Source organism: Ptychodera flava, unplaced genomic scaffold (genome assembly GCF_041260155.1).
Source record: "Ptychodera flava strain L36383 unplaced genomic scaffold, AS_Pfla_20210202 Scaffold_31__1_contigs__length_3010019_pilon, whole genome shotgun sequence".
Taxonomy (NCBI): domain Eukaryota; kingdom Metazoa; phylum Hemichordata; class Enteropneusta; family Ptychoderidae; genus Ptychodera; species Ptychodera flava.
The window spans coordinates 2,486,702-2,510,857 of NW_027248353.1; the positions used below are offsets into that span (position 1 = coordinate 2,486,702).

A 24,156-nucleotide genomic window follows, 5' to 3' on the forward strand; every position below is an offset into this window, starting at 1 on the left:
GGAAATCGCACCCAAAAACGGACAGAAGGTCGTTTTTGACGCAAAGAGGCTTGTAAGTATGAATTCTAAGATGTATTGGAGGCCATCGATGCTGGTTTTGTATATAGTTGAGGCTTATTGTGAGGGAAATCGGCCTCCAAACTCGGCGAGGGGTGCGTAAAACGGCCATTCCGTTTCCCAACTTCCCTTCTTATATGCATAGTACGCGGCGGCCGGTACGTATCACTCCACTCGTAACTGTGACACGGTCAGCTACAGTTCCCTTCAATAGGTGTTACTAGCCCTTGTTCAGATTGATGGCGTCACCAAATATGGAAATGTGTAATATTAGCTTCTGCTTACAGTGATTTGCACAAATTTCCTGGCCATGTTCAGAAGCTATGACGAGTAATTTTCAAAACGGTTGCATCAAAACATCTGTGCAAACATCAAAGACACTTTCCTGTAGTCTTAGGCTCATAGTCTCTGAATGTCTTTGTTACACAATTTCTGATGGTGGATATAAATAGTGAAGTCACATTAAGTGTTCAATTTATTGACAGAATTTGCTATGGTATGGTTGACAATAGACTGAAAGCTCTGTTGCTGGGGGGGGGGGGGTTGCCCCCCCCCCCTAGAGAGTGGTTTAGGTTGACAAGCAAACACCTCTAACCCACATCCACGTTTGTAAATATGGTATATTATACAAAACACACTGCATCAATGATACATTAATTTCACTTTTAAAATCTGCCGAAATAAATGAGATGAATTTTACCTAAAATGATTCAAAATAACCGCAAACGAGTCATATTTGCTGGTACAGAACAGCAACAATGTCACATGATGCACACAAAAATAAAGTCACCCAATGCATTTCACCTTGAGGTATTCCTGGTAATTTTATTTGAATTGGCAAGGTCAAAGGTACATTAAAAGAATAGATTTATGATTTATGTTTCACACTTTTGTTAACACATAGTGAAGCTGCGAGAAGAAAATGTTCTATAATAATCCTATGGTGCGCTCAATATGGTAAAACAAAGGATCGTGATATTTGGCCGTAGAGGGCACTATGTATGTCCCTACCACGGCTGCACTGTTTGAAAGAAATTTTGGACCCTGTACTGACTAAAGAACACTGAAGATGTAAGCTTTCTTTTTCAAGTTGAAACTTATTGTGTGATCAAAAACATGGGAAATCCGACGAACAGATTTTCTGTTCGGTTTCTAAACACTGAACTACGCACAATATCTGAACTGTCACATTTCCTAATTGCATAGAGACAAAGTGATATAACATACAGCAGCGGATAAAGGTGGTGACACCCTCCAGAATATGAAGAAATCACCCCTTCTCATCCCTGTAAATGGAAAGTCCCATTCTACTTCGGCAATGGAAGACTTCAATTTTAAACATCTTAAACGGAATAAATGTCATGGGATGTCTAAAAATAATCTTAAAATGCTCTAACATTGATTTGTACAGCCTATGCTATACCTAGGTTAGTGCTTTTGTTAAATTTATTGAATCTACGCTAACTTAGTGCCCATTCTAATTTGTGTTGAAACTAGATGTTTGCACTACTAGTTGTAAAATATATCAAAGATTAAGTAAGATGTTTATCTTGCTGTTGAATAAGTACCACACTTCCCAAACACACTGCTCAGCTAGGCGACTTCCACCCCTCTCACATCTGAACGTTTGGTTACACTCAATTGATTTTTAGGAAGGATGGCACATCCCACTCAATGTATAGGGAAGGAAGGTCACATTTTGATTATTATTATTATTATTCCTTAATGCTTTATATCTTTATAAGAGCTTCTCCTTTCTAAACATAAAAACAAACAAAATATACTTGATACAAAATACGCTGTAGCACCATAGTTATCAGAAACTGACCTGCAGAGTCAAAGGTCAAAGGGCACAATGGCATGTCAAAGTTCAATGCTTTTAAAAGAGTAGTATGCAGGTAAAAAGAATGGCTTTCCAGAAATGCTGGATTTTTCATGTTGCAAATATTACACTGTGGAAGGTAAAAACTTCAAAACATGGAAGACGAGCATTCTATTAAGACACAATTCATGTTCGAGAAGTTATTTGTGAGTTAAAATTTCTCTGTACTCTTATCCTCCTTTGCGTATTCCTCCTTCATGTGTTTCTTATCCTTGGCATTCTCGAATGGTTCTTCTTTCTCCAGTGGAATGATCTCCAGCTCCGTCCTTTCTTCGTCCAATTCCTTCACTGGATCCACCCAGTCGTCAAATTTCTCAGCCACAGTGAGTTTGGCCACATACGCCTCAAATTCTTCCTGTGTCATTTCTTCTGGTATATCTAGCTCTGTTGAAACAAATCACAATTATTTCATTTTTTTATGGTAGTTTGCGCCTCGAAAGGGCAACAATTAAAATTTTGCTATAAGTTTCAACCATTTTCTTTCAAAATCAAGGATAAACACTGTGGGTCACAGGAAAATTTTGGTATTAGAGAACCAAACGACCCAACATTTACCGATATTTGAAATTCAAAATGGCCGCCATCCTTGTGTTACCTCTAATAGAGAAAATAAAATTCAAAATTTTCACAAAACTAGCCAGTAAAACTTTCTTTACTCCACAAGTTTCAAAATGAGTCCCAAGAAGTGCTAGGCAAAGAGAATATTGTAAAACTTTGAGAGTCTGAATTTCTGTCCTCGGGTGAACTCTACCTTAAGGTAGTATGCGCCTCAAAAGTGAAAGACTTAAACTTTTGCTCTAACTTTCCTCAAGGAATCTTTCAATCATTCTCTTTCAAAATCTAGAAAAAAAAACGGGGTTGCCGTGCAAATTTTGATACTAGAGAAACGAATTACCGAAGATTTACCGATATTAGAAATTCAAAATGGCCGCCATCCCTGTGTTAACTCTATGGAGAAAAATAAAAAATTTCGAATTTCGAAAAACTAAGCCGGTGAAAAGTTTTCTTTCACCAAGAGCTTTAAAATGAACCCCCACATGTGGTATATCAGAAGTGAATTGTAAAAGTTTGAGAGTCCGAATGTCTGTCCCCGAGGTGCGTTCTACCTTAAGCAAACACAGGGTTGTAAATGCATGAAACAGATGTTCTACAGACTTACAGAGATAAAAAGACGGATGCATTCAATATATTTCTTACAGAGATTAGATAATTATATGTAAAAGAAAGAGACTTTCTACTGACCTGGGTCATATTCCTCCTCCTCTGAGATTTCACCATTATCAACAATTGGTGGCATGTCTCCATCACTCTCGTCACAAATCATAGCTGTACACACCCAGTTGCCGCACGCACACACGCTGTAATGTTCAGAAATCAGGGGTTTAATTTGTGAGAAATGACTGAACTTCCCTCATAGCATATGTACATTATTGAAATATAATACTCACATATCACAAAAAGAGGTAGAGTCAACAAAGATATAAACAATGCATGCAGTATTGAAGCTGCTGCTGGCAGATGGCAGCGGGCAAGTGCGCCCTCAACGCCACATTCTTCCCCAACTTTCGTTCACAAAAAGAACTCCTCAGAAGATGGATAACTTTGTAGTGAATGTGAGTGCATTTCATAGAACTATCTCATTTGCAGTGTGAGTAAACTGAAACTTTTCTGTGCAGAGAATTTCTACATCAAGTTGAGAACATGTACTCACCAGCTGTTACAGTTGACCTTGGTCTCGGCACCATCCTCATAAAACTCATCTTCCAATGAACACCCTACAAACAGAAATACAGTAACAATGATTACATGTAGTTAGCCATTCCTTTGTAGCTATTAAGTTGATCTACTGAATTTGTATTACTTCTTGTTTCTTTGTCTCAGCTTGGTACACTGCATACAGCAAGGTGGTTTGTTTGATTTTTAACTGAAAATGTCAGGGCATGTCATCAAATGCGATACTTTGATGTATTTATTCTCAGCTTATCTTTCACCACGGTCAAGGCAAATAAAATTTTCCGGATGGCATTAAGTCACACTTGGCCTTCCCATGGACTATTTCATTTTACATGGGGGTTTCACAGACTTACTTCTGTGTGGTGGGCTGAACTCAGGGTCCATGCAGTTCTCAAACTCTTTGAGGTTCAATACCCAATCAGCGTCCTCGTCTCCGATGTCGATCAGAGCGTCCACACACAGACCTCTGAGAAAAGACATCCGGAAGAGAAGGAAACAAATCAATTAACAAAGTAGGAAGACAACATTGCTCTTTAAAACATGTGGTAGAGCTTCTTTGATGTATCTTTGTAATGTGTGAACAGTTGGCCTATTCATAGACAGCAATCAATGATGTCTGTGGTACCATAATTTGGCCACACATTGTAATTCTGGCAATGCTTGAACACACAGTCCTATTGCCCACGGGAATATATTGATAGTTAAAAAAATATTAATTCCCTTTTTCATTGGGCAGTTGATGTTTAAATACCATTTACATTATCCAATGCAGCTATCGTGACTTCAGAATTGAGTATCTCATCTATATAATGAAATACCAACTGTTAAATGGCTTTCTTACATCAAATGGTATGATTTTTCTCACCTGAGAATTTCATTTTCACTCTCAACTTCATCAACTATCTCTTCAATTTCCGCATCTATGGTTTTCGCGGTGTCATTACCTTCCACTAATTTCAGCATCTCATTGGAGTCAAGCTTTCCGTCTCCTGTTTGGTCATATTTCTGTTATGCACATTGTCACCGTACACGTAAATGTTAATAAACAGGAAAACAAGTACATGAATAAATAAATAAGTAAATAAATAAACAAATGTATTATTAAATCAATCAATCAATCTGTCCATTGATTTGTAATTTAATCAAAAAATTAATTTATTATTTGCTTGATACTAGCAATGTTAAGTGGCCAAGAGCTTACAGGATAGAAGCTGAGCCAGGGTATTCTGATTTACATTTGTGTGAGGGCGCTGTGCAAGCAGGACAGAATCTCACTGTGTACTTAAGCAAGTGACAATGACAGCACTGAACTGGATCACTGACCTATTCCTTATACGAATAATTGTGACTCGTCTGTTTTTCCACTCTGCCTGACTGTGGTATGGTGTCAGTTTCTTTCTCACAATGACAATGCACATTAGGGAAGGGCCGATCATGTGAAGTGCGCAGCGACATGATGTCATTGCGATAAATGATTAACTCTCATTAAAAAATGCCAACGAGCACCAAAAATTTACGTGCATACATATTATATTTCAAAATGCCATGTCATTATCAGCAATGTCAATAGAAAAGAACGTATCCCAACAAAGTGAAACAAATGAACAAAAAGCCTGCACTATGAGTGAATTATATAATTTTGATACAGTTGTAAATTTGCAGCACTTTACGTGACGTGTTCATGTATCTTAGGGAGGAGAGAAAGGCTTTGACATATTAACAGATTTCGAGAGGCAGTCCATTTCAGGGGATCAGGGCGGTCACTCACATTAAAGAAAGATTTGAGGACTTCGTTGTATGATTTGCCTTCTGAGAACCAACCATCTGGGATTTCCTCGGCCACCATCCAATCAATCATTTTCTGTCTCAGTCTGTCTCTGTCATTCTGGTAACAGACTACAGGCTTGCTTTGTGGTGCCTTGGTCGGTACATCTGGTAATTTACAAAGAAAACACACATATAGTAAACTCCATACATGCATATTGCAGAAAGTACCACTTGTTTTGTGACTTTTCTTTCGGGAGAGTGTTTTGCCAATTATCCATTATCTTCCTCCCCTCTCCCTCTTCCCCCCTCCCTCCCTCCCTCTCTGTCGCTCTCTCTTCCCCCTCTCTCCCTTCCCTCAAGTTTGCTAATGCCCACAAATCTCTGTCATATAAATTCTGTTTGGTGATCGATTGGCTGAGAAAGACAGACGATTTGTGTAAGCTTGCTGTGAGATGCTTTCTGGGCACTGAAATGTCAAGGGTGAAATTGCATAACCAACTATGGGCTGTAACAACATATGTTTTGTCAATTCAATGAAAGTCATCTTGTAAAATCAGCCTCATCTTCACTGATTAGTGTTCAGGTTTCATATGTGAAGTCAGCTCATGAATATTCATATCACTTACAAGCACAGCGGCCATCATGTTCGATGTGCAACTTGACACCTTCAAGACAGGCTGCACGGTGAAGTTCACAGTGATTGTCATAGGACTTGCCATTGGTAGCACACACTGGTGCCTCCCTGGGTGGACATTTCTGGAAAAGAAACAATACAGAACAAAAATCATCAATTTCACAGATGAACTATCGTATTGAAAGAGGTGTTTTAAAAGTCCGGCACTATTGTAGCTTTTGCGGTATAGTGTTTCAAAGCATGACACAAATTTTGCATAATCTAGTGTCAAGGAATTCACAATAATACAGCGTAGTCTAGTTCAATTTTGTGAAAACACAGCTATTGCATGTATGTAGACTGGCCCAATGTGCAGAATTTTGGGTGGCTGTATCCAATTGGCAAAATGTCTATAATTCCTGCAACCAAAGGAATTTGAAACAAACTGAGGTTCCAAGTCTTTGCATATTGTCAGTCAAGCTACTTTCTTCGGTTTTGATGCATGGGAAGAAATGGTAAACCAGATTGAATACACACAGACTGGGCCGCTGCCGTGGCGACAAAATGATGCAATGTACTCTGCAGGAAATCAATGGCATTGTATGGATTTGAAAGCCATGAACCTGACAACGGAAAGACGACATGTCAACATACAATGAACAACTGACTTACCTTTATACATTCACAGGTAGGTTCACCGTTTTCATCTTCAACACATTCCCTTCCAGATCCACACTGTACTCTCTCTTTCTCACAGACTGTCCTCTCTTCTAAAAACAGAAAGACATGGTATACATGTAATGATGACACTTCAAGCAATGATGTTGAGTCATCACCAAAGACAAATCTTGTGATCATCAAAATATTCAACAACACGTACATTTGTAACTGAACTTGCTTTTTTCATGAAAACTGAAACATGGAGTTCACTGGAAAAATTCATAATTCAACAGAGCTTTATTTCAATAATCTCTGATATCTACTCAACAAGTCTTTTATTCTCTGCTAGTCAGTAAACACAAATGCCAGAAGACATACACTATCAGATAACAACAGAAGCCAGGTTCTAAATACAAAACAAAATAAACCCCTCTTCAACCTGTGGGGGCGCCCTTTAAAACTGGCTTTCATTTGGAGTGCACAAGGACATGGCAGACTTACTTTTGTGTTCCTTCTTTATTTCCTTTTCAGAGAGATTTTCCTGGAATATGTTACAAAAAACAACACAACAACAAAATTAGACATATTTTCTATGCTATAGTAGTCTTCTTCTAAAAGTCTACAACACTTTGTTGTGCTGCTGAATGGCTAAACTTTGGTCTTCAAAGGATCAGTGAACGTTTAATAAATTTCTCAACATCTAAGGACATTTAGTATCACAGGAAGTAAAATAGATTCTTGGAACTTTCAGAAGTTTCTGACAAGTTTTCTTTGCTTTATTTGTCACGTAAACTCTCCTGAAAGCTCACTTCTGGGGAGATTTGTGTCTGTTGGTTTTGCTGTGTTCACAGAGCTGTTATCTTAGCACAGGTAGCACAGGGGAGTGAAGTCAGCAAATGTGCGACTTTGAAGTTTCCTCAATATGCACATCAAGAAGCCTTAATACTGGGTAAAATCCTTGGCTATTAATATCAAAGGATGGCTTGAACACTACTGATGTGGAATGTGTATTTCCAGTATAAGCATTTACATTGGTATAATGGGTGTTCAGGAAAGGGGTCTTTAAGATATACTTGTTGTCCATGGTATGACTTGAAATGCTATCAATAGTTATTTTTGTTCTTCCTTCCTTTCAGTGAACACCGGATACCAACCACATCATGAAAGGTCAACAGACTTTGCCATCTCCATGACAATTGACATGTACCTGGGCTGTCTACAGAGTACCTTACAAAACATTGGCTCATACATATAAGCAAATTAGTCATTCACTTCAAGTTGTTTACTGAAAATCATTTCGCTTCTTTGCGACATCATACGGGATACACACACCAAGCCAGCTGTACTTGATGCCTACACTGGCACATGTACCCGGTACATCTTTTGATCAGATGAGTGGATATGCCATTCTCGTTCATTGAACGGTGAAAGAACTACTTACAAAGTCAACATCTACAGTACAGTCAGGAAAAAGTTCGTTGACTCAGCTGTTTTTCTAACTCTGTTTTTTTGGATAAAGCATACCTTTTTATCTCACAAGAGATGGAAATATACTGCATTGAAGTGAGGGCGCTTTCTCTCATAGCATTGGGTTGGGGCATAAATTGAAAGAGTCAAAAAGTGTGTACATGTATTTATGTTCATTCTCTCACTCCATCCTTCCTGAACGGGGGAAGCATTTGTCAGGCCATTTCAAATCATTATTCAATTAGCAAGTACTGTTTCCTGTACCTGCCATATTTGGTGACGTGTGTCACAGGAAGACATACATGTATTTTCTGATAGTTTGATTACAAAATGTCATTTTTATTCCATGAGGAATAGGGAACTTTTTACTCAAGTACTTTAAATGATGCAATACATCAAATCTATACAATGTCTATTACTCTACAACTACTGTATTTGTACTCTGAGCAATAGCTATCATTTGATAACTTCATGATTTTCTTTTGTAAAAAAACATCTTCTTCTCCTAAAACATGTCAAAATGCAAAGTTCAAGCCTTACAAATATAGCTAATTGTCTAAAAATTGTGTATTAAAAAATTACAAATTAATTAATTAAAAAAAAGGAAGTCTCGGTACCATCCAGATGAAATCTGAGTTGTTGATGACAACAATGGCCTGAACACACAATGTGGCTACATGAATGAGTTGAACACGAGGCATTTCAAAACGATTTTCAGAGTAAGAAACTGTATTTTACTTAAAAACAGCACAAAACTTGTAGAAAACACATCAAAACTACACCAAGTTGAATTGAAATGAATAAATTAGGATTGCATTCAATTAGTTCATTAATTCTGAATGCAAAGATTGTACTCACAGTAGTTTAAAAGGAGGAACAACTATTAACAGAAGGGGACCCTGAGAGAATTTTTATTTTTTTTAATATATCACATATTAAGTGACTTGATCCATAATTTATGTACTCTTGTGTTCTGGCCGAGATTAATCTTGTATCAGGACAACTTGCACTCTACCCTGTACATCTGGCAAGTTTCATCGTCTTAGTGAAGGGGCCAGAGATGGGTGGTGCCAGTACTTGGCTATCGGTGGGAACTTTAGCAGGCATTGTGCCAACTTTACCCCTCTCACTAGCATTGGTATGGCCAAATGCTGTGATTCTCCATCGCAATGTCAAACCTCCAAAGAAAGTGAAGAGTTGGCAGGGTACAGCCACTGAATCCAAAAGTCTATTTTGATGCAAGAGAACTTACATACAGAACATATACATGTGTTGATATTGAGCAGCAAATTCTAACAGTCTCAGAAAACGAAAAAATTCTGTCAGAGTGAATGAATGAAAGAAAGCGCATCCTCTTCCTCCATACCATGTTACCAGAATGAATTACCCACCCCTAACTATAATCACGGGCCTATGAAATAATTTCCCTTGCCAAGATTCTTTCATTCCACTGCATAATGTCTGCAAATACTGGAAGATGGCATGAAAGGAAATTTAGTCCATGCACTGTACGACTGTTCCCAGTTGGACTCTATGAAGATGACATGTGTTTCTCTTTAAACAGAAAACTTGAAATGTTTTCAATTACACCAGTGTTCGTGACCTGTCAAGGATATCATGCATTCTGTGGACATTAACAGACCTGTAAATTTCCATTTTGTTTTCACATTCAATAGCTGCCAGATATGTCTGGTACACTACCTGCCTGTATGTTTTTTTAATAAACTTACTAATATGCAAAGGGAAGAATTATATAAAAAATTGCCAAAAGACAAAAAACACCTTGTTAGAGGCTATAGTTGCACAACTGATGGCACCATTCCATCGTTTGCTAAGTTTTCCAACACAGTGTTGACCGCCATGTCTAACCCCCATTTAGAACAGAAACTACAGTTTTGAGCAGTTTAAAAATCTATGGTCATATTCCAAAACACCTTTGGGCGGACATTTCTGAGGTTTGATTACTTTCTTATTTAGAGTCACTCTATTTTAGGATGACAAATTTGAGAAAGCGATCCAATTTTTTCTTACACGAAATACAAGTGAAGAGCTTCCTATAAACACTATTATATCAGACCAGTACATGGATGGCACAAATACAGCGATCTGATTGGTTGAGGCATGAAAAGAACCATGGTATATTAGTGATATACCATGGCTGGCTCACGCGTGAGCGCTCGGCCTGACCAAAATCCTTTTTCGACGTTCCATGCCAGAATTTCAATATACTATTATGATATAATAGCAATAAATCACACCCAGCGATGGTATACCACTCGATTTTGACCAGTTCACGACATATATAGTATGCATTCACTAATGTGCATGTAAAGAACTGGTCAAAATCTAGTGGTATAGTAAGAGTGCTAACATTGCTTAATTATATAATCTATGTGGTGAATGGACTGACAACATGATACCAGAACCTAGCAAAGTTCATGCATTACATGTATATGGACATAATGGAAATTTCTGACACAAAACTGAGATACCTACATCATACAGTTACGAGTAAAACTACTTTAGTGTATGTGCATTAAAAAATACACCCATCAGCTACAGCTTGTTTAAATGTATTAAATATCACCAACTTGGTCATTCTTAAACACTAGTACGGCTGTTTTGAACTCAAAAATACCTTCCAGATACCCCCTAATACATCTTACATAGATTTGTACCCGTGTCTACTAGACTAGCGCCAACTTTCTCTAGAGTCTAACAAACCAACTTGCGCATATTTTCTATGGAGACAAAAGCTCTCCTTGTCTGAGCAGGCAGTGGTCCAAGTGAAATGACATGACGTAATTGGCTGAAACTTTGCATTACTCCATCGCAATTGCAGACAAGGGCAGCGGTGTATTGTATGACTTTCAAAACACACATAACTTGCAAATCAAAAGCTGTCTACTACCTCAATGTATTGACTTCCCAGAGAAGTAACACAAGGCATAGAGGGCACACTACTAAACCAACTAAAGTGGATTTGTAAAGCAAAGAGGGATTAATGAGACACAGAATTCCAGTGTGGCTGAATAAAGAATTTGCTGTTGAAGAAACCGTACTCTACTAGATTTCAATATGGAGACACCTATAGTGGCCACCCAATAGGATGTGAACTCTGACCTGCATTATGTGAGGAGAATATCAACAAACTCATGGCAAATGAATGTGCAGTTTTTCTTTCAAAACTGCTGCTTGAAATCTATTGCAAGACTAACTGGTTTTTTTTTTTGGTTCACCAACAGTTGAGATAATGCAGCCACTGATAAGCAGCATTTCTGTATTCTGTCATGTTTACATTGAGTCCATTTAAAGGGGCAGTTCTCGATCCCTGGTTTTCAGATTACTTCTTGTTGACATTGAGTACATACATGGTGTTAGCACTTTGTTTTCCATTGAAATTTTTATCAAGTTTGTTCATAAAGCTGATACATGACTTGCCCCCTTTAAACTGTACAGTTACTAGATTTGGCCAGACAGAGAATAAAGACTTATTTGCAGCAAACAATTGCAAAGTCAGATCATGATACAATCATGGTTACTGGTGACATAATAGACATGTAAATCTCACAAACACTGGGACTCCTCTAGTGCCAAATTGTTTATCTACATTTACACTGCCTTGCTGGACGCAATACTATAACATAACTTGGTACACAGACATTGGCCAGATGAGCCTGTGACAGTTCCAGACTTCTGAACTTAATGATAGGAATCTTAAAAGAAGTAATGTTGCCATTTTGTTTTCAGTCCAAGGGCAAACTCACACAAATATATAAATACAGAGAACCTGAGAACCTAACATAGTGGCAGATTACACCTGCTTCAGTGGTGTGCTGTAGTTTCGCTGGTTACGGGGGCACTGTGCTGTAGTTTCATTGGTAGGGGATATTGTACTTCACTTTGAGCATTTCAACTCCATTCATTGAACAATTATTTGCAACTTCATAGGGCTTCTGTATACAATAAACACTGCACTAGAAACTTGTCCAAAACAATCATAACGACTTCAAGACAAAGCAGGCCTGATGACACATACATGAACACATTACGGGTTAATTAATTTTTGAATCTGTGTACAACCAGCCTTGGTGATCACAGTAACAGTAGAACAGCCAGTACACTCACTACACTGCTACACTGGACGGCAAAAACTACATACATACATGTACCGGTACATACAAAGACTGAACACTGCCCAAGGCCCCATAGCTGAGCACTGTAAATATCCCCCCTCCTGTATCTATTTCATTATCTAGTTTATTTTACAAAACCAACCTTCACAAATTGGCGCTAAATGATTGAAAGTTTACATTGGCAGTTTAAAACAATCAATTTATGTTGATCTAATTGCTGATACACAAACTCAAAGTAAACACTTGGACCAGATTTATTTCACTTGATCTTGGATGTGAGTTCTCACTTCAGCTTTTTAACAATCACTGTTCCCGGTATAGCACTGTACAGGAGAGCATTTTAACTGTACAGCGCAATTGAAATATCTGATTCATACAAGTACATGTACAGTAATTACCCACCATTATCTATCAATGATTGCCTCATCATGTTTTATAGCTGTGTTTTGCAAAGTCCAAAGTGCCCTCAATGTGTCCTCCAAGAAAACCTTTTTGAAAAGATTTTCATTGAGGATAAACCAATGGCAGTCATACTATCAAATTCAAGGAATCTCTGTGTGGGAGTATGAGAACTGAAAGAAACCAGATATTTATCATGTCACAACAAAATGCATGTCTGTGTCTGTATTTCACTACCCAACACTGACAATGTCAGCGATAATCATGTGACTTTTTTCACAAAAACTAAACACAGCACACAGACGATCAGATGTAGCATTCCTTTTCAAGCTTACACATATAGCTACCAATTATCTCGTTTAGTTATAGTAATTTTGATTTGATTATGGCTTTTCCTTTTTTGTCTTTAGGAATCTTCACCTGACGGACAGTATCAGCAACTACAGTACATGAACTTCAACACTGACTTGGAAGCAAAGAACTGTAAAACTTAAACAAGATGTTTTATGGACCGGCAGTTGTGCCCCAACAAAGCCAGCAGTGTTTGTCTACACACTGCTAGTTGAGCTTGAACACACACGCAAACACCGATGTTGTCCGACATATTTCCTGTTTTTCATGGAAAACAAAACACTTTCCACATGAATTAGTTCTCTTCAGCCAAGGCATTGCCAGCATGCATATTGGCAGCGTCACGCTCACACAGAATTTCACAGACCACACTGTACTACTGTATACACTTACAGTGTATAGAAAACCGTGTCTCATACTGGCCTTGCGGAGTGACTACCGTTTCAACGTATGCATATCAAAGGACTCCCTCGACTGATTGATCGATTGAAACAGCCCTGTAAATACACTAGTAATATAAACTTACATGGCTTTGTTTCTCAAGATGTGAAGATACAAAATCAATCACATATCCTCCCTACACAGGGAACTTTGCATACATCATTGCATGTACATGTATAGATCTCTGTTCTACCCAGTGACAAGATTTCCTCTCAATCCGGCAGAAGATTGCCTTGATTGCCAGATTGCCTTGACACACATTTCAGCTATACTGCAATTTCATTACAAGACTCTGAGCTTCATGTAGTTTTCAATTCTACAGTAGTAACAACAAGTTGCGTTTGCTCTCAATAGGATTGAAGATTTTTGCTTAAGGTGAATTCCCATAGTTTTCTGTTTTTACATCTTAAAAATGTACATTAACAGTTCTTTCTGATATCTGATAAACACTGAAGTCAAGATAGATAGTTTGAGAAGGCAAACAGATCTTCACTGACATCTGTGGCAAATCAAATCATATATAAGTAACACCTAAACAATTATCAATGTATTGTAAACACTTTCACTAGCACATTTGTTTAGTGTTTTCAGATTTTCATTGAGATAAACATGTTTTATCTCAAATGACATCCTATTATACCATGGTAAATATAGGGGAAAGATTAAATTAGCAGGATCTTAATTTAGTGAATTGACAGAATTGGCTAAATTCACTGAAAACTGGATGCTAACTACAAAAGACATTTTACAGTAAGCTACTCTATAACTACAACTGTCTATAAATACTCTGAGGATAACAGAAGTATGTACATGTATGTATTCAGTCAGTTCATGTACTTTGTAGTATATCCTTGGGGAAGTCCCACAAGTCAATTAAAATGCTATCATTGATTTCTTCTAAGGATACGCATACCTTATCCACAAAATGCTTTCTCCGGATCAGTTCTGAAAGCTTTTGATGTAAACAATACTTAGAGTATAAAACATTTCCCAAGGTTCAATAATTTGCACTTGACCTTTGACCCACAAAAGTTATTTCCCATGCCTATGAAGTTCACTGATTACAGTCCTGTAGCAGTTGCTTCAACATCTGTACAAAAAGTACAAAGCAAGTTTTGTATGTTACAACTTAGGCCATTTAAAGAAAATTCTTTGTTTGCCGTCCTTGGATTTTTCAAAAACCTACCTGCCAGCCAGGGAAAAAACCCAAACACAGACAACACAAGTGTATTAGCATAAGGTCAATTTTTACCCGGTTTCCTTTGGAAAAATAATATTGTTTTGTAATGGTATTAAAAATTAATTTTCCCTGAAAATCTTCCAGCATGCAGATGGCAAACAATGAATTCTACTTAAAGCACCTTATCAACATTTCTGACCAATCTCTACATAACTCTTTGGTTTCCCGAGTAACAATATCTGCAGCTTGAAAGGTTAAAACAAAATCATTGGTTAAATTTAAAAACATTAATCTTCTCAGGAAGGAGGCAGTGTCAGTTGCATAAAATGACTTGGCACATCAATGAGTACATGTAGCTAGGTAAATACAGACTGTCATTTACATGTATTCAAGACAACAGTCCCCGTGAGTTATGAAAAATTCACCAACCCTTTCATGAAAACTGTGTCACTCAAAGAATTGGTGACTTTCCAAATTTATTTTTCAATCACACTTTTTATTTCAATTTCCATCCCATCAGGTTGGTACATGAACGGAATGCATGTGTGGTATGTAATTCTCCTTCACAACAACCGCTGGAACAATGAAGTGGGTACAACACAGTTTTGGCAGCAAACAAACCCTGAAATTCCTCAACCAGAAAAGAACACATCAACCATGTGTAGGTACCATGATTTCTGTCATAACACAGACCAATGAACTCAACTTCCTTTCAACTTTCAAGTCACACAAATAATACACTTAAATGCCTGCGGCGTCAATGAACATAAACATCAGCCTTGAAGTCAACCATACAATACTTTAATCTCTTCCAATGAAGTCAAAGACATTTCACTGACATCGTCTCTCCTTCGAGCACACCATAATGGAGTTAACTTTTTCTAAAGGAGATGTGCAGTAAGCAGGAAATCAAGTAAATGGCCATACTGTCTTTTGTACACATCCACTCTCTCAGACTCAATGCATGGAAGACACCAGTCCATTGACAGGAAGCAGTGACAATATTCAAATGAATATCCTGTGTATGTACAGAATTCAATTTACCAGGACAATGGAATTCCTGTCATTGATGACCTTTGACCTTTTGTCTTTATCTTGCTACCTCCTTTCATTTACCTTACAAAGTTGAATTTCTGGGGAAGTAGAAAGTGTTTTCCAGGGTCTGAGACCACCATTCAACATTCATTCTTTGAACTTAATGTTGCCTACGTTTTCCAATTAAATTTGTGTTTGCTACATATCCCTCAGGTTTGATTTTGACTTTTTGTTTGTGTATTTTTAGTTTTGTTTTTGTACGAATAGTTCTCCCGACATTTTTTATGATCTTAAAGAACATTTTTGCTGCGAAGCTGCTGCTGTGAGTGTTGAATATTTTAAGTAAGAGAGAAACTTGCCAGACAGACCGTTCTATCAAACAATTTACAAGGTTATTTAAACTCTACTTCCATGGCTGTTATGGTTACTGAAGGATAACTGCTAGGCATGCATTCCGGGACTCTAACAATTAATGCTGGAACTGACCCAACGATCATTTGGGGTCACAAGGTCAGTGTGTACACCGAGGTCACACATCCACTAGGACAGCCTTGAAAACAAACAAGGTTGGGGTACCCTTAATGAGGCTTATCCTGTGTGCGGGTCTGGTATCAACACTACGTCAGATTTGATAAAGCCAGCTCACTCTGTTGAGATTTTGACGCTTCGAAGTCATACGCACTACTTATGACTAATCTTGTGCAAAAGTACGGCCACATGGAAGTCCAAAAAATGTGAAATCTAATTGTGTCAATTGTTTAGGTGATGGGTTTGATTGGTTGGATCAGGACTGAGACCAGCAGTGACAACAATTTTGCCCAATGGCTTCTCTTTGAGTTCAAATCAAAGAAATCGCCATGATATTTCAAATCAAAGAAATCGCCATGATATTTCACAAATGATATACACTGTGTGCTTATACATGTACAGTATGTGGTATGCCCAGTACAGCAGAATTTGTATTCCCATTTGTGTCAAGGATGGACTCCATACTACTTTGGACCATGATAATGCCTCAAATTGTGTTAGCTCACACAAACATTGCATATATGTATACTTAAAATGTACACACTGCATGAACAGCCAGCCCTTGACAAGTGTTGAACTCACAGGTCACCATGTCACAAGTTTTCAATTAGATCTCACAGATTGAAACCAGCCCTACGCCTTGAATAGGAAATTAGAATACCCATTTACAGTTTGGGATACTTCACTTTAGACCCATGCCTACACTACAGTGTACCTTCAAGTTTATATTTTCTCTGCTACGGGGCATGGTATGGAAAATTGGAAATCTGAAAAGTTTATAGACAAACAGACACTAGGATAAGTCAATCAATCAATCAATAAAAACAAATTGATACGGCATCCTATATCCAAAGACAATCATCAGTGGCATTTTGCATTTAGCATCCGATTTGGCAAGTTGAGTATGAGTGTGTATTTGATACAGGACCTACATGAAATCAGGGACAATCATGTAGATACATGCTGCTAGATACTGTAATTCAATATCACAGCTGCTTGGGATCTGAAAGCTCTAGTATTACACGTAGCTGTATCTGTTTGCAGCTTTTTTCAATTGACTTGGAACACTGTAGAGACTAGGGAAATTACCATATTTCATCCCTGACAGTCCATGCAGCCATGTTAAAATGCAAAAAGAGATAAGAGTGAGAGGAGAAGTACAACATAGTCTGTACTGATGTCTGTATTATCTGTGAGTCTATGGCAACAACACACAACATGGAATGTTACATACACATGAGAATTGTCAACAGTAAGCATGTACAATTCTTCTCTCTTCAGAGTCTCATTGTGTGCTCTACAAACCTAATACACATTCCTGTACAGTGTTGTACACACAGCCCTGGCATGTTTGTGTGGTACACAGTGGTGAGAAGTCCAAGCAACCAATCCTGGTTTGACTGTAAGTAGACATTTTCAATTAAAAGCAACGCCTACATGTGAACTCTCTCCATATTTGCACAGCTAAGTGATTCAATGTATCTTTGTTTTCACTGTAGATCAATGTTTTGTTGCAAGTTTACTGTACAGTGTCTTGCATATTACTGTTGAGTCACACCTTTTGCTACTGTGTATAAACTCACCATGTACAAATGACCAAGGGTGGATACACTTTCAAATAGGGGTGGCTACCTTTAGTGTCATGAATACTGAGTTCACTAGTAATTTTGAGATAAAATTTGCATTTATGTTAATTTTTCCAGTAATGTAAAGAGTTCAGTTATAACGAAATACTGGAACAAAAAATTAATTTGACTAAAACCATAGCTGACACAGTACAGCACAGCTCCACTATACAAGCTAAGACTGCCTTGCAATGGCCACCACAGTGTACAAGTTGCTTGTATTGTTATATGTGGAAGGCAATACATGCCTGTTTAATTCTCACAGGACAATCTGGATCCTGCAGACTGTACGCAATACACCAAGCTTGACTCTTATCAACACTGTGTCATCTGTTCATTTTCACAGAACTCAGAAACTGGTTCAAGAACCATTCACTTTGACAACATTTTAGGTCAACATCCAAGACGTGGTAGATGTACGGCCACAAACTGAGACCCTGTCATAAATGCCACCAGACAAAACACAGAAGCCCAAACTTTAGTGAAGCCATACAGTGTTTTCCGATGGAAAGACAATGGGTTGACTGGTTAGACCACAAGGGGCTACACTGTGTTTACTGCAGATAACCAATGATTCACAAGCCATACACACACACACACACACACACACAAACACACAGCAGATTTGGCAGAAGTCCCGGCTGAAAATGTTTGCTGACAATTTACATTAATATACAGTACATGAGTTTGCCTGCACTTTCATCAGTATGAATGAAAGTAACTGAACTGTTTCCTGTCAAAGTCAGTGGCAACGCCTTTGACAAGCTGGAATGTTGAAGCAACACTTACAAAAAGAAACTCATTTTCCAGGGTGCTGACTGCAGACAATTTGATATGCTTTCTCAATGAACGAGTTGAAACTTTGAGACAACAAACAGCTTGGTCTTGACAGCAAACTCAGCTTCCTTAGACAAAACCATTATTTTTTTTGAGTTCATTGACTAACAAAATTTCCTGAACTCCCGTCAAATTCTTCCAAACAGCTATTAGCATTGCCTCTGCATGTTTACCATGGGTGTTCCAGAGTTGACGGGGATTATTTTAATCCTGATGTCCATCTCTGATCCAAATTAATCAATAAACCGGCTGCAATCTGGGCGTGGAAGGAGACAGGTGTACCGGTACAGGACCTGCACACACTGGAAGTCTTTAATTAAGTCTGTATTATTTGTCTTGTACAAAGCACTCCATGGAGTTAAATACTACCTACTCTATTTTCCTCCTGAGTGGATGGGTGAGACAGCATTCAAGTCAAAACCCTGTCAGTGTCACACTGTGTGTAGCATAAAGGGTAAATGTGACTAAGGGAACGGTTTTCAAATCACCAGACTTCTCTGTGATATCACAAACCAAACAACCCTGTAACTATGCACACATTTTGATATCTTCAAGGACCTACAATAGGTAATCTTGTATGGAGAGATAAGCTTTGGCAGCAATGTGAGCTGAGTCAGACAGTGGACATAAAAATTGACGTGTCTGGACAGACAAAGTGTAGAAAGAGATGACTGAAATTACAATGGGGGCACTAGTGCATCTGAAATTCAGCTGGTACTTGTAGTGTGGATGTGAGCAATTACACCGGAGGTCATCAGCCAGTATCAACATTGTATGGCTGGGCTTGTCTTTTTTCTGCCTGTTGAACGTACAACTGAATTATTTAAGCTGGTAGCTACCATGTTGATAAGTGGGCTGGTGGAAATTGAGGTAGATTGATTATTTTTAGGCGGTCATACAAAACCATTCAAATAAATCTGAAAATGATTTGTCAAGTCCAGCGCAATTGCAACTGTGATTGCTACCTATTCATATCATACAAACAAACAAGAGCAGTGCAAATATCCCACTGACACCATGTTTTTATCTCTTCCTGCATTTGTCTGCCAAGTAATACACAACTCTTTACAGTCAATCACAGGCAGTCAGAGATTTTATCATACAAAGCAGTCTCAAATAATTATTTGGTTAAAGGTCTACTCCACTGGCTGATGTGAAGATGACCAGCTGCAAACTTGACAGTACAGTCCTGTATGTGTAATAATGCCATATGTTATTGCTAACACCACAGTGTTGTGTCCCTATGTAATTGTTGACAAATGAATTTCTGTTCAGATTTAGAATTGTTCTTGTCAGCGGTAACATTGCGTATATACAAAATGCAAAATGTGTTTAAAGGGCTAATAATTTGTATTTCAACACACTTCAGAGGTAAGCTAGGACAATTTTAAAGTTTCCTTTGTACAAGAAAATTTATGAAAATATCATCAAGGTTAAAGGTTACTTTCCCTTTAATTATGATGCATTGCAGAGACAATCAGTGTCAATGATTGAAGAGTTTGAGCAAGAATTTATTGGTATAGACTTGAGATCAAGTGCAATTTGGGCCTTTAAATTTAAGGTCAAACAGGGCACCAGATATAAGCAGTAAAATAGATTAAACTTGTTGGTAGAGACTACTTCTCTTTTTATGGGTTTTGAAAGAGGCTCTCTTTTGCCACACTGGTACATTCAAGCCTGGCTTTCTGATGAATACACAGCCGCCTTGAAATACTTGCTGTGGAAAAAAAAAAAACATACCAGATGTACAAGTGTCCTAGCCAAAATTTTGGACCCAAGTCTGAACACTGCAGTCTCTGCAGTGGTCTGAATATGGAAACAATATCTACAATTTTAAAACACATTAAAATGCAAGAAAAACGGCTCATAAAAATGCATGCAGGTATTGAGAGAAACAAGTTTTGCACATGAATTTTTGAAGTCTTTCCGCAAGTAGACACGATCTGTTATTGACCACACAGACAATGACCGGTGTAAAGTTATGCAAGATGTAAAACTGATGTGATCTGTTGGTGGATGTTGGTTGCGTAATGGCGATGAATCATAATACAATGAGCGAGAGAGTTTCCTCTCCAGCTGATGTGGCTGAACTTACCACTGCAAACATCCACGGAGACTAAGAACTTTCTAGCTCCATGCTGCACGCTAATCCTTTTTATGATACACAATTTGAGCAACCAGCATTACAATTTCTGTTGAGAAAATGTTCAAAGCCTGTCTTATGGTTTGATTTTTCACAAAAGCTTTGAGGCAAGTTTTATCACCAATCACCAATGCAGGAGTTTACAATCATAGAGGTGGGGGGGGAGGGGATTTGGGGTTGGCAGAGGCCCTTGAACTTTAACACTGTGTACACCACTGAAGAGTTGGAAAACAACGCCATAATGTGGAAAGTACACCATGATTATGACAATATTCACAACTGATAGTGAAAGAAAAGAGCAGTTACAGAGAACAGGGCTATTTTCACTTGAAGATTGCTGGTGCATAAATCCGGTTGAAATTTCTTTCTCGTTTTGGCAGTGGAATAGAAAGAGTGATGCCCTACTGTGTTGCCGTGACAAGTACAGAAGCTGCTACTCCATGTAGTTTCTGAGTTACAGGCCTATCAATTGCCACTTGGCCACTGTAATCTAGTTTTGTTGTATCTCATTACACTGTGAAAACTCATCAGAACTTTGGGACATACAGGACACAGGTCGGCAAACAAATCACTGTAGCTTCCCATTGTAGCTGGCGACAGATTACTAAACTGACTGTTTTTTCTCTGCAAACTTGAATCTAAATATAGCTGTATACGTTATCTGCATAAATTGGCAGCTAGCTCTTTTTGATTTCAAAGGTCTGAAAAGAAGCAGTTATTATCATGCATGATTACGTCACCAGAAAGCTCTGATGGGGTGACTACCTGGAGTAACAATTGGCGTCGATAGCGTATGCATGATGAGGCATACCAAACATTCCGAATTTCGGTCAACGGGTTACCGTGACAACTCCGTCCACCCATGGTCCACCGAACTAACGGGAGACCAGAGTACGTCATCGATAGCAAAGCATACTATGCAGGAAGGATAAGCTCATACAAATTTCTGGTGTGTTTTTATGTGAACGCTGGCTGCCACCATTCTGCAGAAGTCGACGGCGGTGGTCCCCGGGCTAGCAGTTCTCCCACCCACGTACACTGCAGGAACAAGTCGTTGGAATCATCAGCGAGGTTCACTCTATGAATGACCGACCCTGGCTCGCCGCACAATAACTCGATATAAACAATTAACTACTCAGATCCCCACTGCTCAAGACTTTTTAACCACGGACTCAGTAAGGACACTCGCCAGCAAGGTATTCCTATTAACGAGGACACGGCTCAGGACGGGTTTGCATTTGTTAGATCGAAATTTGCGATTTTAAGAGTCCTTGGTGGGGGAGAAGAAAAGAACGGAAATGGTCTCTCAGCCCTACCTTCGACGGAGCCTTGTGATCTTTACCCTGTACAGCGACGTTGGCCAGAAGTACCACTACCACAACTACGGCGAAAGTTTTGAACTCCTAAAAGTCGTCAAAAGAAATTGAATGTTATTTCAGCAAGGTCTTAGAGACGAATTACTATGTGAAGAAACCGAAAAACTATAAAAATGTCATCGTTTCAGTTACCATTTTCTCCAACGACGTTGCAGGTTCAATCACTGCACAAACTTCTGGCTCAAAAGTTCAGCAGCGGAAAGAGTCGAGACAGTGAGTGTAAAAACTGATCATCATCCCACTGGTAGAACAGTTTAACGATATTCTGTTATTTTGATGTGGACATTTTCATGTGTTTAACACAACAAGTTACATTATAAATAATAAAATAAATAATACGGTCAGAAAACTTTCGTTATAGCACATTTTAGTACACGAAATATCAATAAGTTGTCATGTGAAGAGGGAGTATGTAAAGTAAAGAAAATAGCTACACTGAGGGCGCTGCGCAGTAGCAGTAGCTGATTAGGATGAAAGGTGATACACGAAAAATAAACATTCTCACATTTTTCAACGTATTAGGGACTGGTCAGTTTCTTCGGCCTGGGGGTGGGGGCGGTGGATTCATGGAGGGGGTCACCCTGTTTTTGACTTCGGCGATAGGGGGGTCACCATGTTTTTGATGGCTCATAAGCTTACTTCATGTACTTGCGAAAAGTACATTGTGCCAGCCACAAATTCCATCATGCAGTTGTATTTTCGGCGCGCCCTTCGGGTGCGTAACTTTCATAATAATAAGACATATTTTTCAGAGCCCCGTCCTAGTGCAAAACTTTAATATATCAGACATACCGGTATATATATCTGAGATACCTTTATGTTTAAAATTTTACGGCGCGTCCTTCGGGCGCATTTGAAACAATATTTTTCGGCCTGCCCTTCAGCTGCATGACTTTCATATATCAGACATATATCAGACATATATAAATCAGAGATATCTGGATGTTGAATATTTTGCCGTGCGCCCTTCGGGCACAGTAAATTAATATATCAGAGATATATATCGGATATATCTTGATGTCTGTAAATTGAAAGTCTGTTTTGCAAAGTGTACTAATCATTATGAAATATGCATTTCATATGAAAAGCATGACAGGTTCCTGATACTTTTCTGTTTCTTCCATGAGAATTCAGTATTAGAAAGCAACCACATGCACTAATATTTCACAATTAATTAATCACATTTTTCTTACAACAGTTCTGGACATCTGCTGGTTATGCATAAAAAGAGTGGAGTACATTCACAGCTCATCAAAACACTGTATTCAGAAACTTTAGAATTGACACTTTTAAGTTCTTATCTTACAATTGACATGACAACAATTTTGTTAAAACACAGAATGACTGAATGTTTAAATTATACCCCAATATATATATATATATATATATATATATATATATATATATGTGTGTGTGTGTGTGTGTGTGTGTGTGTGTGTGTGTGTGTGTGTATGTATGTATATATATACGCACACTGAATTATTCAATTTATATTAAACCTTTTGTTTTACCTTTGTCACCCTGTTAGTCGATTTTTGAAGGAGGCACAAGTAGAAAGGTTGCAAGGAACGCATTTTTAAAGAGTAAAATCAGTCCTGCGAATTATTTTGACCACTCATTCATTAGACATGGGCAGTCTACGAAAAAAATGACGAGGCGTTTTTGCCAGCGGAGACTTTCATGAGCAAAGAAAGGCGAAAAATCTCCGAAATTCAAACCAAAATACTTCGATCGTCGAGGGACTAGGCTACTACCGTCTGAATACGAATAGGGGTAATTTTTCTAGGGTTGACAATACACACCTGTAGTAGTGAGCCTCATATTGCTGGGATTGCTACTCAGAACAGAATTAACTCATGAACTGTACTCAGCTTTGGTTATGTACAGGGCCGCCGGTAATGTTTAACTATTGAAATGACAATGGA

The 24,156-nt window shown here is 38.3% G+C and overlaps 1 protein-coding gene across 2 annotated transcripts; it reads right to left on the reverse strand.

Moving 5' to 3' along the window:
* Positions 1 to 862: 862 nt before the first annotated feature.
* LOC139127389 (follistatin-related protein 1-like) lies at positions 863 to 22,590 on the reverse strand. Of its 2 annotated transcripts, none has more exons than XM_070693304.1 (11): positions 22,364 to 22,590; positions 22,172 to 22,258; positions 7,215 to 7,254; positions 6,726 to 6,823; positions 6,067 to 6,196; positions 5,442 to 5,605; positions 4,539 to 4,678; positions 4,027 to 4,139; positions 3,651 to 3,714; positions 3,182 to 3,297; positions 863 to 2,323 (listed from the first exon to the last, which is right to left on the reverse strand). In XM_070693304.1, the coding sequence occupies exons 1-11, from the start codon at positions 22,364 to 22,366 to the stop codon at positions 2,091 to 2,093; spliced, it is 1,188 nt and encodes a 395-aa protein (XP_070549405.1). In that variant the 5' UTR covers positions 22,367 to 22,590; the 3' UTR covers positions 863 to 2,090. The 2 variants fall into 2 exon arrangements, with proteins under 2 accessions (XP_070549405.1, XP_070549406.1); XM_070693305.1 differs by having other exon boundaries at positions 6,726 to 6,820; positions 22,364 to 22,496.
* Between the last annotated feature and the right edge of the window lie 1,566 nt (positions 22,591 to 24,156).

Excerpts from the sequence above, each read along its gene's own strand:
- LOC139127389 (XM_070693304.1), bottom strand. Across the intron at positions 5,606-6,066 it reads ACATGATGGCCGCTGTGCTT|ATGTACCGACCAAGGCACCA; the intron begins GTAAGTGATATG and ends GTAAATTACCAG. Across the intron at positions 3,715-4,026 it reads GTTCAGCCCACCACACAGAA|GGTGTTCATTGGAAGATGAG; the intron begins GTAAGTCTGTGA and ends TTCTGTTTGTAG.